The following is a 15,524-nucleotide window of genomic DNA, read 5'->3' on the forward strand; positions in this document are numbered from 1 at the left end:
CAAATCGTCGTAGATCTCATAAAAGGAAGCGATTGCAGCGTCAAGGGACACTTACTGTAGAAGAAGGCCAGCGCTTGAACCTTTTAAGAGAGGTTGAGAAGAGTAACAAGAGGAAGAAGGGTGGTGATGGGGAGGAGGCAGATGAGAGCACTAAAGGCAAAAGGCACTGTAAAACGTGTGGAGAGACTGGCCACAACTCACGCACGTGCAAGAAGGACGCAGGAGACTGTAGCGATTAATTTGTAGTACTACGATTTGTAGTAATTTGTAGCGATTTACAATAAAAGTCGTGTTTTGTCGTAAACTTGTTACGATTTTGGTGGGGGCTTGGCACGACCCACGGCTCGTCCATCCCCACGGCTCGTATGCCACCTACGTTACATATATTTGTTTTAGATAAACTTATGTACGTTGATGGATAAAAGCAAACCGCCAAATAAGCGTCTGGATCTTGAAAGGAAAGAAACTGGTTGGCGTGAGTGACAGAGACTATCTACGCTCAAAAAGCCCGTCTTCTGGGTCGTTGGGGAGGTGAGAGGTCAGGTCAGTGTTGTAAAGATCGACTGATGGACTTCTTCGAGAGTTCGAATGTGGGCTTATGATGTTGGAGTCAAAGGACGCAGTGAAGTGCTGGATCTGGTTGTACCTGTATATGTTTCACAGTTCGGTGGGAAGAAGATGGACGACTTCTTGTGTTCGTCTTCCTTGCAGTCTGCACTGTCTTCTTAACATAGATAGACGAACGTTGGTCAACGAGAAAAATGCGGTCTGCCATTCAAAGCCATCTTGCCATGTGTATCAGTTGTAACTTGCGCGCTGCCGTGACCACTCTTTACGGCGATCCGTGAAGTCCTCAGCTTACGAGCCCGAGCCCAATCCTCTCGACCCGAACCGCTGTGTATCTTACCCAGACGTTGTGGTCGTCAGAAAGCCAAGGCATATGATGTTTCCAGGCAGCAGCATAACAGTAATCTAACACATATGACTAAAGGAATACAACTCGGACACGGCGAATCAAGAAACCAGGTTTCACTAACGCCGAATTTATCGCTGTTGATGAGCATGTGCACAGAAAGAGTGTGTAAGTGTACTTCGTGCACTCATTTGCCTGGGCGTGTGTATGCATGGTTTGGTGTACAACGGCACACTGGTGTCGTATGCGCACCCAAGATCTGAAGAGAAATCCTACTTTGCACATCAGTTGGATGCATGGCATTCCATCCATTTGTCACAAGTCCTGCATCGCCAGGACCTGGCCGAGGACCGTATTCTCGCAAACCGATCATGTGGACAGAGCAAGACATGAGGACAACGAAGGCCTGCGTCAAAGGCGTGCACAAGCGAAGCGCAAATCCTCACCAACACCCGAATCCGAAGCCTGTTTTTCGATGTCTACACACAGTCCCCGTGCGACGTTCCAACCCGCGGGCGCCTCTCTTTTCCCCGGGCCGTGTACGACGCTGAACGGTGAGGATGGGGATGAGGGCGGGAGATTGCCGTAAAGGGTAATTCACTCCCAGAGTGCATATAGTACGAGTAGTATCAAGTGTTGGAACGTCACGTCCTCATGGAGGTCGTCGAGCCGAGCATGAGACGAGGAGGCACGTGGTACCTATTGAGCGACGTGGAACAACCTGCAGGACTTGCCCACCCGGGAGGCCAACGTCGCCTTCGCCACAGGAATGTGCGGAATGCATCTACCTAATGAGCGTGTATTGTACCTACTGGACGAGTATTCACCCGTACATGTGACTAGGTAGGCAGTAGGTGAAGTAACATTCGGAAGAAGCGAGGCTTCGCGGTCAGCCCTCTGCTGCTGTGCATTTCCATGGTCGGAAAAGTTAGGAACTCGTAATTAGCTGGGGCTGAAGGTGATGGGTAGTCCTGTAGGGGCTGGCCAGTGGGATCGGTGGTTGCGTCCGAGTGAGGCTGGTGCAGCAGCTGGTAGTGGTCACTGGTAATGCTACGGGTTACGATTCCTACTGCTACCGTGAGATTGCACAGTAGTCGTAATACCTAGGTCCTATGCATGGATGACCATGTGTGACGATGGAGATCGGAAGATCGAGGAAGACAAAGTTGGCACAAGGATCTGAATCATATCGAAGCCTTGGATGATAGTTGGATAACTGGATGGCCTAGGCTTGGGGCTGTGACTGTGACGGGTCTCAGTGGGCTGGAAAGGGAGAGAGTGTATGGAGCACGGAAGAGTGTGTAATGTCACTGTGTAGGGTAGATGGTGGATGGGAGAAGAGTGAGGCAGAGGCTTGTTACGAACTGGGAAGGAAGGGCACGTGGGAGACGGCCTCCTCCCGATGGCGTGGGACGCTAATTGGGGACGTTAGGATGAACGGGATGGAATAGATTCATGTATGTAGATAAACTGGGAAGGGATGTGGAGAAATGGGTAGATCTGGAAGTTCTTCTGCCCAACATCCCACGCCCAAGTGATAGGCATGGTGGGTGGAAGGGTGGATGAACGCAGTGGGTGCGAGCCTGTGAGGGCATCAAGCATCGAGTGGTCTGCCCAGCCCTATCGAAAAAGGTAAGTGATTCTGCAACATCCACTCCGGAAATGGAAACGTAGCGGCAAATTGGGTCGGCAGCTAAAGACAGGAATGGGGAACAAGAGAAAAAGATGATTGTCGCATTATTTACCATTACAAGCATCGTTCGGGAATGACGATCAGGAGGGAAGAAAGGGAACGGTGACTTTCGATGCTCGGGCCGCATATCACATCAGCTGATAGCGAGACGTAGACGGAGAGGGAGGATGGAGAGTGGGACAGGGAGGTAATTCGCGGGCTTTGATGGGATGAGAGAGGAAAAAGGAAGTGTCTAGGTTGTGTTGGCAGTGCATGATTACTTGTTGGTAGGGGGTAGAGGTAAGGTAAGGGTTTGATTGGGATGAAGATGAGAGTCAAGGATGGAGGGTTGGTTGCTGAGTTGGCAAAGGCGAGATAGACAGCAAGACAGGACGACACACAGAGACAAGTGACTGACTGACTGGACTAGGTATCTCGTACTCGTAACTACTGTGTATAGTATAGTATAGTTGGTACGAGGAAGAGGTCGCATGTGTGCCTGGCGGTTCAGCGGTACCGCGGCCCAGCGGACATGGGTGGACGGTTCCAGTAGGGCCAGCCGCCATAGTGTGTAGTGCGACGAGTACCTGGTAGTTGGCAGTAATTACTAGGCAGGGACAAGTACCACTGGTCAGTATACAGTATACCTAGACAGGCAGTAGTAATTAGTAGTCAGAGTCGGTACGGAGCGGATGGGTGGGCCCTTTTTGTCATCCTAGATCTTTCTCGAATGATGAAATAATAATTACTTTCACCTTTACGGAGTTTATTCTTTTTCATTATTTTCCTTTTTTTCCTTTGTGCGTTGACTCGTGTGGATCGGATCATTGATTTTGGTTTTGTTTTTCCTATTTCTTTTCTTCTTGATTATTGATTTTTATCCTCATCTATTATTGTGCGTGTACTCTTCACTGTGTGCTGTGCATACGTGTTATGTGTTATGTATCATACTAGGAGCTACGGAATTATCACCATCCTCTATTCTATTATATAGTAATCTTAACTATAGGTTAATTACCCTATACATACTACCTTCCTTGGGCTATGCTGTGCTGTACTGTGGTGTTTTGTGCAGTGTGTGCCTTGTGCCTGAGTTGGTTGTATTTCTCGCCGTGTCACACCTCCGTCATCACTCGCTCACTTTCTCACTCCTCCCACTCCTTCAGTCCGTAGTCGTAATTACTCGTACTACGAGTGTCTCTTTCACCCCGATTCAACTACCTAATTCTTTCACCCATTAGTTGTTCTCTGAACCCACTCACTCACCATTGAACCGTCTCCCTCCCTCTTCTCTCTACAGTGTTGCTGTATTGTCGCTGCCCTGGCCCCCGTAAGCCAAGCAGCCAAACCTCCGTCCGCCCTCCGTCGCCCCAAATAACCCAATCTCCATCCTCTCCCACACCCCATTTTACCATCTACTAACTACCCATACCCTACCCTAACTACTTCCCCATCTCCCAACGTCGCCCATCCATCATCATCATCTTCTTTTTCCCCTTCCCTTCTTCTTCCTTTCTTCTTCTTCTTCTTCTCCCACCTTCACCCCCCATCCATCCCCACATCTCCCTTCCGCTCAACGCGTTCCCCCTCCCACAGATGTGATTCGACTGCTTCCTCCCTGCGTGCCACTACGGCCGGATATCCCATCCGCTCGGTTGCCTTCCTCCAACAATCTCTCGCCCCGTTGCGCGCTCGGACTGGCCACCTTCATCTAAAATCTAAACTGACCGCTATTGTTCGGTTGGCTCGCTCGCTCGCTCGCTTCATCACCACCATATCTCTCTCGGACCTCACTGCTACCAGGGCCCTCGCGACACGCCAGTACCTGAGCAGCGAACAACTCATCGTACGTCGTCCAGCATGCCACGGCCTGCCCAGGCCCCCACGCCCATTCATTCTTCACCATGACCTCCAACGACAACTCCTATCGTTCCATCACCGGTGCCCTGGAGTCTGCAGAACCTACCTCATCCGCTGCTCCTTCTCTCCACATCTCCACCACTCGCGACGCCGGTGACTCCCACGATTCCTCCACAAACAAGGCCCAGACAACTCCTCCTCCTGCATCCGCGTCTGCGTCCGACAGCGGGTCTGCACGCCGCCAACCCTCTCTCCACCAAACGCGCGTCTCGAACGGTTCCGCATCGCCGTCCATCGCGAATTCGCCGCTCTCCTCGCGAGACCCTTCACCTGCCAGGCCCTCGCAGCGCCAGCAAAGCCAGCAAACAGCTCCCTCTGGCCACATGCCTAGGGCAGGTCTCCGTTCGCGCAAGAGCAGCACCGATGTCAGCCCAAGTAGAGGTCCTACCCTCCCAGGAACCACCACCACTGTCCCCTCCGCTGCCGCCATACAGCGCGCCCTCTCCTCGGCGAGCATACCCCAGCTGCAACCTGCATCCGTCCAGGACCCTTCCAGAGTTCCTCGACCTCTGAAGTCAAACTCCGCAAACTCCTCAGGCGATAATACTCCCCATTGGCCCGTCTCGCCGCGCTTAAAGTCACCTCCTCCCTCCTCCGATACTCGCTCCAGATCCCGTAGGAACTCGCTACGTGCTCAGTCTCAAACAAGAAAAACCGATCCATCCTCTACGCCTGCTATCGTCGTTCAAGCTTCATCGCCTGCAGGCACCCCTCGCCTTCCTGCGAAAGATGACGGGAAATTCAGTGATCCAGAAGAGCAACCAGTGAGCATGAAAACAACACCAAGGGGGGCGAGCGGCGCCGCACCGAAACTCGAGACAGTCCAGGAAGGCAGTCTGCCCGCCACTCCCGGAACGGACATCATCGAGCAGCCAGAGTAAGTTCCAGATTTTGTTTTGTCCATTTTCTTTGACAAGTTCGGCAACACTTCGGGTTACGCACGACGTCATTGTTGTAGGCCCACCCGTGCTAAATTGCTTCACTATAGTCTCTCATCATCGTCTTCCTCGTACAATCGCAAAGCTTCAGACGACGAGCGGAGTGACGCTCGGGCATCGTCAAAGGTTACGGAAGACCTCAGCACCAGAGCAAGCCTCCACACCGAGAGTGGGAGTGACACACCCACAACCACTACCAGAACCCAAGACAAGCGATCGGCAAGCTCACAAAAGTTGACTGATCTTGCATCAAAGGCATCTTCATCAATTCCACCAGCTCCGAAGTCTCGTGCTGAGCCTTCAAAAAATAACATGACAGTCGAGACGGAGACTGTTCCGTCAGTGGCGCAGGCTAGTATAGGCAATCAGGAAAGGTCGGCATCTGGTCGCGTGGACGGAAGTCTGCGCTTAAAACCCAGCAACGAGACCATCAGACCTAGGAAAGAGAAGCAAAAGCCAAAGCGAAAGGCTCCCTCGATCAACTCAGGCACCGGTAGGTCATCTCGATTTTCCTCTTCCTTTCTGCTATTGCACCATGCGTTGTTCTACCATAGTCCCTATGCCACATCCCCGCGCATGCGGAGACCCGATCGACTTACAAGTCCGTCATCTCCAGATGCCCGGGAGGAAGGAGGATTAGGCATCCTTTCTCTCACTTCTCATCATCTCCTCCTATTCAAAGTACTGACATTAGCTTCCACAAAGCTTCATCCAAAGCAGACGTCTTCGAACAGAAAGTCGCAAGTGCAGTGGACGAGGCCAACTCATCAGATTCGGATGCCACATTTATATACGAGTCGAACCCGCCTGACTCGCAACCGCATCGAAGCCGACAACATCACCATTCTAGGACCCCCAGCATGACCTCCGTCACGAGTTTGGCTGACCCACGTGCGATGATGATTCGCGATTCGCACAAGAACCCCAACAAGAAGAGCAGCATGAAGTTTGCAAACCCGTACAACAACACGAACATCGATCAAGAGGGTAGTGAGCGTGGCGAGGGGACGGTTCGCGTCGGATCGGCCAGAGTGAATGGGAGCACCCACCATCACCACCTTGGCCGGCAGGGTCAGGGGCGGGGTGCTCTAAGTCACGTGCTCGTCGACAGCGACTCCTCCATGCCTCAATCTTCTCGAACACGCGGACCGTCGTCAAGACACCCATCGCAGCCTAATAGTCCCAGATTCCATACGTTCAATATGGGCAATGGAAACAGTAATGGCAGCGCCAACGGCAGTAGAAAGCAGGGCGAGTTCTCGACTTATGACATTGATGCTGAGAACGCGGCGGACGACGAACGCACGCCACTGATATCATCGGTGCGAAGCCCCCGAGTTCGAACCCCTCGACACCGCAACAGTGCCACTGTCCGCCACATGGAACGTCGCCATCGTCATAGCGGCGGATGGTGCCGCCGATTCGCCGGCTGTCTCGTGCTAGCAATCCTCGTACTTGTCCTGGTCTTCAGTGCTGTTGGACTCGTGTTTGCAACGACAAAGCCGCTTACAGGAGTCAATGTCCGCGAGATCCAAAACGTCGTCGCAAGTCAGGAGGAGCTGATGCTCGACCTGGTTGTCGACGCTATTAATCCTAATATCATAGGAGTTACGATCGCCGACATGGACGTCAACATTTTCGCTAAAAGCAAGCACGTCGGCTCAGATCGTTGGTGGCGAGAGCATGGAGGCCACCATGAGAATGAAGAGACCTGGACTCCTATTTCGGAAGACGCCGTCGACGTGACCGGCGGCGTTGATGAAGGAACAGATCCCATCGGCGATGGAGAGCCAAGAACCATGTTGCTTGGCCGCATATTCAAGTTCGACTCCCCGCTTTCCTTCGAGGGCTCACCTATCAAACGACAGAACGTTTCCTCCCTCGGTGGCATGCGCCTGTCAAAGCCCGGCAACAAGACCGAAGCAGGAGGTACCGAACGATGGGAAGAGGTTCTCCAACACCCCTTTCAGCTTATTGTCCGCGGCGTATTCAAGTACCAGCTTCCGCTCAGCACTCGCGAGAACACCGTCCCGGTGACTGCATCCTACTTCTACGATCCGGACGCCGAGAAGAAGAAGCTCAAGCTCAAAATCACGGATGCTCAAAACAACCCATCCCCCCAACCTGTAAAGAAATCACCAAAGTCCTTGGATCGTCACGATGTACGAGGTGCAAATTCTCTTCTTTCACTCGTATATCCAGACCCATAGGCAATTTTTTTCATCTTTTGTATTTCAAGGATCTCAGAGGTTCCCATCAATCACCCTGAAGATCGAAAACAGATACCCCATACACACGGATTTACGACCATAGACCTGCTCACGCGGACGCCCGCTGAGCATTATTCTGGCTGCACAGCCCTTACGATTTTCTTTTCTCAACCCTTGTATTTGCACTGTATGCCGGGGACGAAGACCCCTCGACGAGCTTTTTGTACCAACCACCTATTCAATCCTTTCTTTGAGGTCTATGACGATGTTGGGCTTGTTCGGTTTCTCAGATTCGCAATTCAGCGAGGTGTTCTTGTCCACTGTATTGGTTTAATCTAGCCCTTTAAACGTCCTTTTTTGAACATTCACAATGGGGGTAACTCATCCCCCAGCCCTGTTTTTATTATGCCCTTCCCCCGTTTTGCCTTGCCTCACGCCTCCCCCTAAACTTCACTTCGTCCTTGTAAGTTGCAGCATGAGCGTCATCAGTCCCGTCATGAGAGTGAAAGCGTTGATCTCGGACGTCGTGGGGCAAGCAAACAAGCAATGAAGACGATATCATGCTTGATCGTTATTAGACGGAAAAAAGTCTTCATTTACTTACAATGAAGAGACCGAGCGTGTACGCTCGAGCACCTCTTCTCTGAAGCAGCAAGCGCAGCCGCAGCCCGTACTGAATGGACCTTTCAGTGGCAAAAGGATAACACCACCTGTGGATGGCATGCTTGCTTACACATACCTCTCTGCATTCGAAGAGAGAGAGAAAGAAAGAAAACCAGCTCCTCCAGCACTTCCCCTTCCCTTTCCCCCTCCCACCCTATCTTATCCCATCAAACAGACCGCCGAAAGAACCACGAACCAAGTGGCACGGCGGGACTTGTAGGAAACGTGGGTGGGACATTACCGGTTGGGAATAGGAAGAAGAATAAGATGAAAGTGTACCTTAGGACTTTTCGATAATTACCACCTTTCTCTCCTTCCTTCAAACCTGTCTTTCGAGAGCTGGAAGGAGTAAGGAAGGGAACTTAAGATAGGAAAATCGAATGCCTATAACCAACAATGAGAACATGAGAATATGTGAAATGTTGATTGTGCTGTGCTTTTTGTCTCTGCTCACTTTATGTTCACGCTTCAAGAGTGGACAGATCACATCCGCCCTCCTGTATATTCTACCTGTGCATATATACAAACTCGAGAGACTGATCGCGCATGCTCTCTACTCTCACTCCCTCACTATCGTACCATACATACAAGATATCCCATCTCCGCATCACCACCCCTTCCACTCTAAATCTCGAGATCCAATACCACGATTTCGCTTCCCACCTATCTCGCGTATGTGTGGATCTAACGTACGAATCATGAAAACGACCGGCACTGATGAACGTACGGATCTACTGTGTGTGAGAGACATGCGAACCAGCCCTGTGTTCGAATGTGTGTGAGAGAGAAGTGCAGTCGTGCCCATCGAATCTACGATGGGGGTCCTCTTCCCCTTGACTCTCAGTCTCGCAAAGCTTATAGGAATATGCGTGCGTGGAATAGGTCACGTAGTGAACGCAATTGGATCATTGGAAATGTCTGAAGATCGGCTTGCTCCTGCGTCGCTCGCCTTTTTACATTCTCTGTGAAAATCTTCTAACGTAATGTGATGTAATGTACCTTATGCATACATGATACCAGAAACCAAACCGTCCTTATTCCTTACCCTAAGCTGATAAAAAGCTATCCATACCCCTTAACCCCTACCAAACGCCGCGATGTGTCCCCAAGCACGAGTATTCAGATTCGGAAAGACTACTCATCTCACAGCGCCTGGATACCCTTGAAAAACCCATTCTGCAACAACCTCTCGTTCCCCCGGACCAGCTCCTGCATCCTCGCGACCTGCTGCTTCTTGGTGAGGCCCTGGCTCTGCACGTCCGCCTGCCACGCGACGAGCATCTCCTTGAGCAGCTTGCTGCCCTCCTCGACGTCCTCCTTGGAAGCCTGCTCGAACCCCTGCTCGTGCTTGCCGGAGAAGTCCTCGAGCTCGTCGGCTTTCCGCTTCGCCATGTTGATGACTTTCTGGGGGAAGCGGACGAGCTCGGCGACGTGGATGCCGAAGGATTGGTCGCAGACGCCGGGTTCGACTTTGTAGAGGAGGGTGACTTCGCGCTTCTTGGATGGTGCGGAGGAGGAGGAGGGGGAGGAGGTGGTGCCTTCGGAGATGTGTGCCACGACGTGCATGTTTTGTACTTGTTTGTAGGTGTCGGAGAGCGCGGTGAGCTCGTGGAAGTGCGTGGCGAAGAGGGCGAAGGCGCCGATCTCCTTGACGATGTGTTCGGAGATGGCCCAGGCGAGGCCGAAGCCGTCGTATGTGCTGGTGCCGCGGCCGAGCTCGTCGATGATGATGAGGGATTCTTTGGTCGCGGATTTGAGGATGTTGGCCGTCTCGAGCATCTCCGCCATGAAGGTCGATACGCCTTTGGTCTGGCTGTCGCTGGCGCCGACGCGCGCGAGTATGCAGTCGAAGATGGTGAGCTCGGCGGAGGACGCGGGCACGAAGCAGCCTATCTGGGCCATGAGGGCGATGACGCCGATCTGGCGGATGTAGGTCGACTTTCCGCCCATGTTGGGACCGGTGATGATCAGGAATTCGCTCTCTTTCCGGACGAGGCTCACGTCGTTGGTGATGAAGGAGATGTCGTCCTGCATTTCCATGCACGGATGTCTGGCTTCTTTCAAGATGGTGTTTCCGGTTCCTCGTTTGTGCATCGTAGGTCGGGTATATGATGTTGGTGCGTGGACGGATACATGGGCAAAAGCAACGATAACGTCAAGATGTGCAAGTACGGCGGCCAGCTTCTCGATCACGGGGATGTATGATGAGGCGACAGCTACTACCTCGTTGACGAGCCCGGCCTGGGTTCTGTTGTAGTTGCCGGACAATTGGTCGAATTCGCGTCGCGTTTGCTGTAATGTGTCGGTGGTGAAGTAAACGCCGTTCTTCTGGGTTGAGCACTCCTTGTACTGTCTCTTGTTTCGTATGCAGCTGGCTTCATTGCGGGTCAGTCTGAAGCACCAGCCGTGGACGCGATGATTCTCGAGGAAAAGCTTCTTCTCCGTATCTTGGTTCAGGTCGCGTCCCACCCGTGAGTGCTCTGCATCCATCTCGCGCCTCAACTTGTCGAGGCGTTTACGGATGACTCGTAATGACTCGTCAAACTCTGGCTTGATAATGAACTCGTGGTTATCAAGCGCGTCCAGATCGACTGTCGTTTCTACCATCTCCTGAAGTTTTGCGAACGAATCCGAGTACTCTCTTAGTTTTGAAGTGTACTCTGCGTCTAATGGATCACGATACTGTTCATCCATTACAGATTCGAGAGTACCAAGGAATCCAGGAAGACGGATGATCACCTGATATGCCCTCACCACGTCCTCTAGATTGGCTACCTTGCGCTGGAACTTCTTTGCAAGTCGGTAGAGATCCGGTATTGAGCGCAAATGCTCCTCTTGCATAGTCTGTCGAAGCTCTGTGTCGTTGACGAACGCCTCCACCAACTGCTGGCGGCGCTCGATCTCGACAATGTTCATCAACGGCTGTTTCAACCATTGCGCAAGCAGTCTGCTTCCGGTAGGCGTCTTGCAGTGGTTGAGGAGTCCGTAAAGGCTCATGGTTTTGGAACCATCCCTCGGGCCTGGCATGAGATTTAGTGCCTTCAAGGCAGCCGCATCAAGCTTCATGTACTGGTCGAGGTCATGCTGATAGAGCTGGTACTGTCCGAAGTTGGAGGAGTCGGACATGACGCCGAGGTATTTGATCAACGCTGCTGCGGATCCCATGGCCAATTTCAAATCCGTTTGGGGAAGGGTCCCGGCCGCCTTCTCGTCCTTTAGCAATCGTGGAAGATCTTGCTCGATGTCTTTGGTGCCATAGTCCGCTACCGACCGCTCTGCGATGGCGCAGCCGCAGTTGTCTGCAATTTTTCTAATCCTTCCCAACTCCACATCCTTTTTGGCGGGATCTGCCTGTATAAGACACTCTTTGACGCCGAGTTGAATTAACAACGATTCGAAATTGGAATAAGAATCATTGTCAAGAAACTCGCTCACACCAAGCTCTCGAACGCTTGCATCTGCAAAGCAGACACCGACATGTCGAGCCTCAGACGCTTTTGCTGTAATCTTCACTGCTAATATTATAGGTGCGTTTTCGATCTGACCGCCGAGTTCGTCTTCAAGGTCTTGGAGGTTTCCGGGCGAAGCCTATCGATGTCAGTTTCCATACATTTCATACCCATGGCGGCGAGGGCGGTGGACGTACCTGTTTTGCCACCTTCCAATCCATCCGCTTTCCAGAGGATTGCCAGACTTCTATCCTTTTGCTCAATCGGAACAGCGCGTCTCGTAAGAAATTGCGGTAGACCATGACGGTCATTGTGACGGATTCGAGGCCGGGCTCGCGGCCAAGCTTGCGGATAACGGCATTCGTTCGATAAACCTATCCTCATGGTCAGAGCAATCTCAATTGCGTCAATCGACTCTCAGACTTACAGTCGTAGCAATGAACTTCGCATCTTCACCATGTGCGGAATAGTAGTCTCCACGGTCGAAGATCCGTACTGTGTCGTCACCCGGCTGGGGCAAGTTGCGGAAGAATTTACAGAAGCTCGACTCGTCCTCTTCTTTCAGCTCCGGTCGTGACGCCATTTTTGCCTACAAACACCTATTATAACAAGTAAACGAAGACGATTCAAAAGATGAAGTGGTTCTGTGATGTAGAGGAATTGATTGGACTTGGCAGAACTGCACTTTCCACTTTCCACTTAATGGGCGACGCGACACGCGTTCTGCCGCTTGCCACCGCCCCGACGCGCCCCTGGGGTTGGGGACAACGTTCATGATGTGCACAGACACATATCATCGCTTCATTTGGTCTCTAGAGAGCTGTGGCTATTGCTAACAAACTACTGAAAGTACGGAGTATAGCAGCATCAAATGAGCCTAAAATCCGTATCTAATGAATCGCATCCCACATCTGATAAATGTCCAATCTGCACTCCGTCCCGTCTACCTAAAAGAACCAATATCAGATTGAGCTGTTGGCACGGTGGGACTCTCCTGCACTTCAATGGATTTTCAAAGATAATAGCTGTGTCATTTAACTTGGTATGCTCTCTTGCACAAGTGTCTCAATCTGAAGAATTGGACATCCTCCTCGCCCGTTATCAGATGAACGATATGTAACGTTGTTGGAATTATTCATAACTGCTAGTTAGCTCATTCGAATTCAAGCAAGCTCCTGAAAGCATGTGCCAAACAACTCACCATACAGCGTATCGTCCATTGTTGCCAGCACCATTTCTACCATTGCCATAAATGATTTCTGGAAATAGTATATACTTCCATTTCCATATGAAACAACTCAATACGCTCCATACCACATACCTCATCACCTACCAAACCCCCATCCCATCCCATCAACGATCCAACAAACCCAACTAAACCACCTCCGACCCACATAGCCATCTCTCTATTCCCAATTTCCCATGCCCCATTCCACAACATCCCAGTCACATATCCACCCCAAACCCCCGATTAATAATACCGTCCCTCTGCTTCAACAATACGTCCAAAAGGCGGAAACTTCCACCGTCACTTTTTTTCCCTTAGCCGCTCGCCGGCCGGCCGTCGCCCAAGATTCCAAATAGTAATAAAAAAAAACAGGCTTGCACGCCGGAAAAGAAAAGACGACGGCGAGCAGGAGGAGGACGGGGAGGAGTCAGAAATTCCCGCGTCGCCCGACGGAAAAAGGGACACGAGCGTTTCGTGAAATAATAATGACCGACTGACTGACGGCACATATGCCAAGCGTAGCGTTTGCGTTTCGTTTGCTCGCCACCCTGCCCTGCTTTGCTGGCTACTGTTATCAGATCCGACAATCTCGCTCGCACAGTCGCACGCACACGCACAAATGGTGATTTTTATCAGATGTTGGTCCCGCACCCGCACAGGAGCGAGAGCAGACGTCAGAGGGATGGGGGGGGGGAAGGTGGCGTGGCGTGATGGTCAGCTCATGCGGGCTGGGAAGCTCTAGGGGGGATCTTTTGTTATCATAGAAGTAGACGTCGATTCGCTCTTTTTTCTATTAATCTACAATTATACCATTGGATGTTTGTCCCATTGAGATGATTTTTTGAGATGCTGAATTGATATTCATCTCGATTGCGATGCCGCAGACGCATTTTCTTCATTTTCGTCACATGGTGCTGCCTGCTGTGTTGAGCCAGGAGAGATGGATTGGAAGTCACGGGTTTGGTCGGTATTTCGAATGAGTTTCTTTCAATATTGCAAATATGCTAAGTAGTGCACATAGGTAGTAGGTAGTAGGATGCATCATCCTAGCGGCGTACGCATGTACACACACCTCCAACCAATTTGTTCATCCGTATGCTGCCTACCGTCCAAAATCTTCAATCCATTTCCGATTTGACCGAGGAGAAAAAAAGAAAAACTCCAAAAGAACCCTGAACGAAAAGAAGGGTATGGATTCATACGGGCCAGTCAATCCCGTGATCGCCTTCGAAACACGAGGTCATGTACGCGAAGTTCAACTCCGGATTTTTATTGCCATCAACTCCATCTCCGCACTGTGGTCTCAATTTCAATCCGTCAATTCCTTCATGCTGTTGCGGCGCGGGGCTCTGTAATGGTTTCCACCTCGACCTTGGGGAGAGAGGCGGATGTGCCGCCGAGGTTGGTCTGCTTTGCCTTGGGGTTCTTGGTGTAGTAGTTGGAGATGGCGGACTTGATGGCATCCTCGGCAAGCATAGAGCAATGCACTGCAATGCAAGGTTAATACTCATGGGTTGTGATGATTCATGTACGTCGAATTGAACTTACACTTTACAGGTGGCAAGCAAAGCTCCTTAGCAATCTCGGTATTCCTAATCTTAGCAGCATCCTCCAAAGTCATCCCCCGCACGAGCTCAGTCAAATAACTTGAGCTTGCAATTGCACTTCCGCATCCGAAGGTCTTGAACTTGACGTCGCTGATGGTGTTGTTGTTGGGGTCCACACGGATCTGAAGCTTCATCACATCGCCGCATGCTGGGGCTCCGACGAGACCGGTGCCAACGTCCGTGTCGGCCTTCGACATGGAACCGACATTACGGGGACGGTTGTAGTGGTCTAGCAGTGAGTGGTTGTTAGCTTTACGTCGATATCAAAATTATGACCAACAGATATCGGAGGCGAATTGGACCCAAACGACTTCGCCTGGCCCGCAGCTTCGACAAAACGCAGGAAAGGGCAACTTATCTTTCTCGTGATACTGCCGCCTGCTGGTAGCAACGACTGTGGCGGGTGCTGCACGGCGGATAGGAGAGGCAATGTTCGGCCTGGCTCCCGATGCAAGAACTCGTCCGGCCTGGGCGGGAACCGCAGATGCAACTCTTCTGAACATGGCGAAGAACTGTATGTGTGAGGTGGTGTGGTGTGTTGGATTAATATCGAACTGATTGCGCGTCGACAATCGATGACAAAGTAATGAGGTGGGTGCGTATGCGTGGTGAGTAGGAGTGGGTGGAGAGTTGAAGGTTGAGGGTTGAGGAGGGTTGATGCTGGCGCTAGAGAGTGACGAGGGAAGAAGAAATGCTAAAAGGACGAGCGGTACAAGCGTCATGAATGGATGGTCCGAGCGTTTCGCCTCTAATCCATGGTCTTGGCAATGAAGACCCCACGTTTTCGGAGATGGCAATCAATCTGTTATCGGATCAGATCCTACATCTCCGAGGGTGCACATCACATCGCAATCGTGAAGACATGGGGTATGTGACGACCAGTTCATTTCTCTCGTCTATGATATCTAATGCTATCATGCTGTG

At 51.5% G+C, this 15,524-nt stretch overlaps 3 protein-coding genes across 3 annotated transcripts; 1 reads left to right on the plus strand and 2 right to left on the minus strand.

Moving 5' to 3' along the window:
- Positions 1 to 4,489: 4,489 nt before the first annotated feature.
- BU24DRAFT_435601 (uncharacterized protein) lies at positions 4,490 to 7,653 on the plus strand (the record flags this gene model as incomplete). Its single annotated transcript, XM_033530107.1, has 3 exons — positions 4,490 to 5,382; positions 5,494 to 6,048; positions 6,084 to 7,653. The coding sequence occupies 3 exons, from the start codon at positions 4,490 to 4,492 to the stop codon at positions 7,651 to 7,653; spliced, it is 3,018 nt and encodes a 1,005-aa protein (XP_033380544.1).
- A 1,581-nt stretch (positions 7,654 to 9,234) lies between these two features.
- BU24DRAFT_397126 (DNA mismatch repair protein) lies at positions 9,235 to 12,421 on the minus strand. The gene is made up of 3 exons (XM_033525332.1): positions 12,193 to 12,421; positions 11,963 to 12,139; positions 9,235 to 11,904 (listed from the first exon to the last, which is right to left on the minus strand). The coding sequence occupies exons 1-3, from the start codon at positions 12,346 to 12,348 to the stop codon at positions 9,460 to 9,462; spliced, it is 2,778 nt and encodes a 925-aa protein (XP_033380545.1). The 5' UTR covers positions 12,349 to 12,421; the 3' UTR covers positions 9,235 to 9,459.
- Positions 12,422 to 14,319: 1,898 nt separating this feature from the next.
- BU24DRAFT_353000 (FeS cluster assembly scaffold IscU) lies at positions 14,320 to 15,103 on the minus strand (the record flags this gene model as incomplete). Its single annotated transcript, XM_033523759.1, has 3 exons — positions 14,320 to 14,480; positions 14,542 to 14,850; positions 14,935 to 15,103. 3 exons carry the CDS (start codon positions 15,101 to 15,103, stop codon positions 14,320 to 14,322), a joined length of 639 nt encoding a protein of 212 aa, XP_033380546.1.
- Positions 15,104 to 15,524: the final 421 nt, after the last annotated feature.

Source organism: Aaosphaeria arxii, assembly GCF_010015735.1.
Source record: "Aaosphaeria arxii CBS 175.79 unplaced genomic scaffold BU24scaffold_8, whole genome shotgun sequence".
In the NCBI taxonomy this organism is placed as follows: domain Eukaryota; kingdom Fungi; phylum Ascomycota; class Dothideomycetes; order Pleosporales; genus Aaosphaeria; species Aaosphaeria arxii.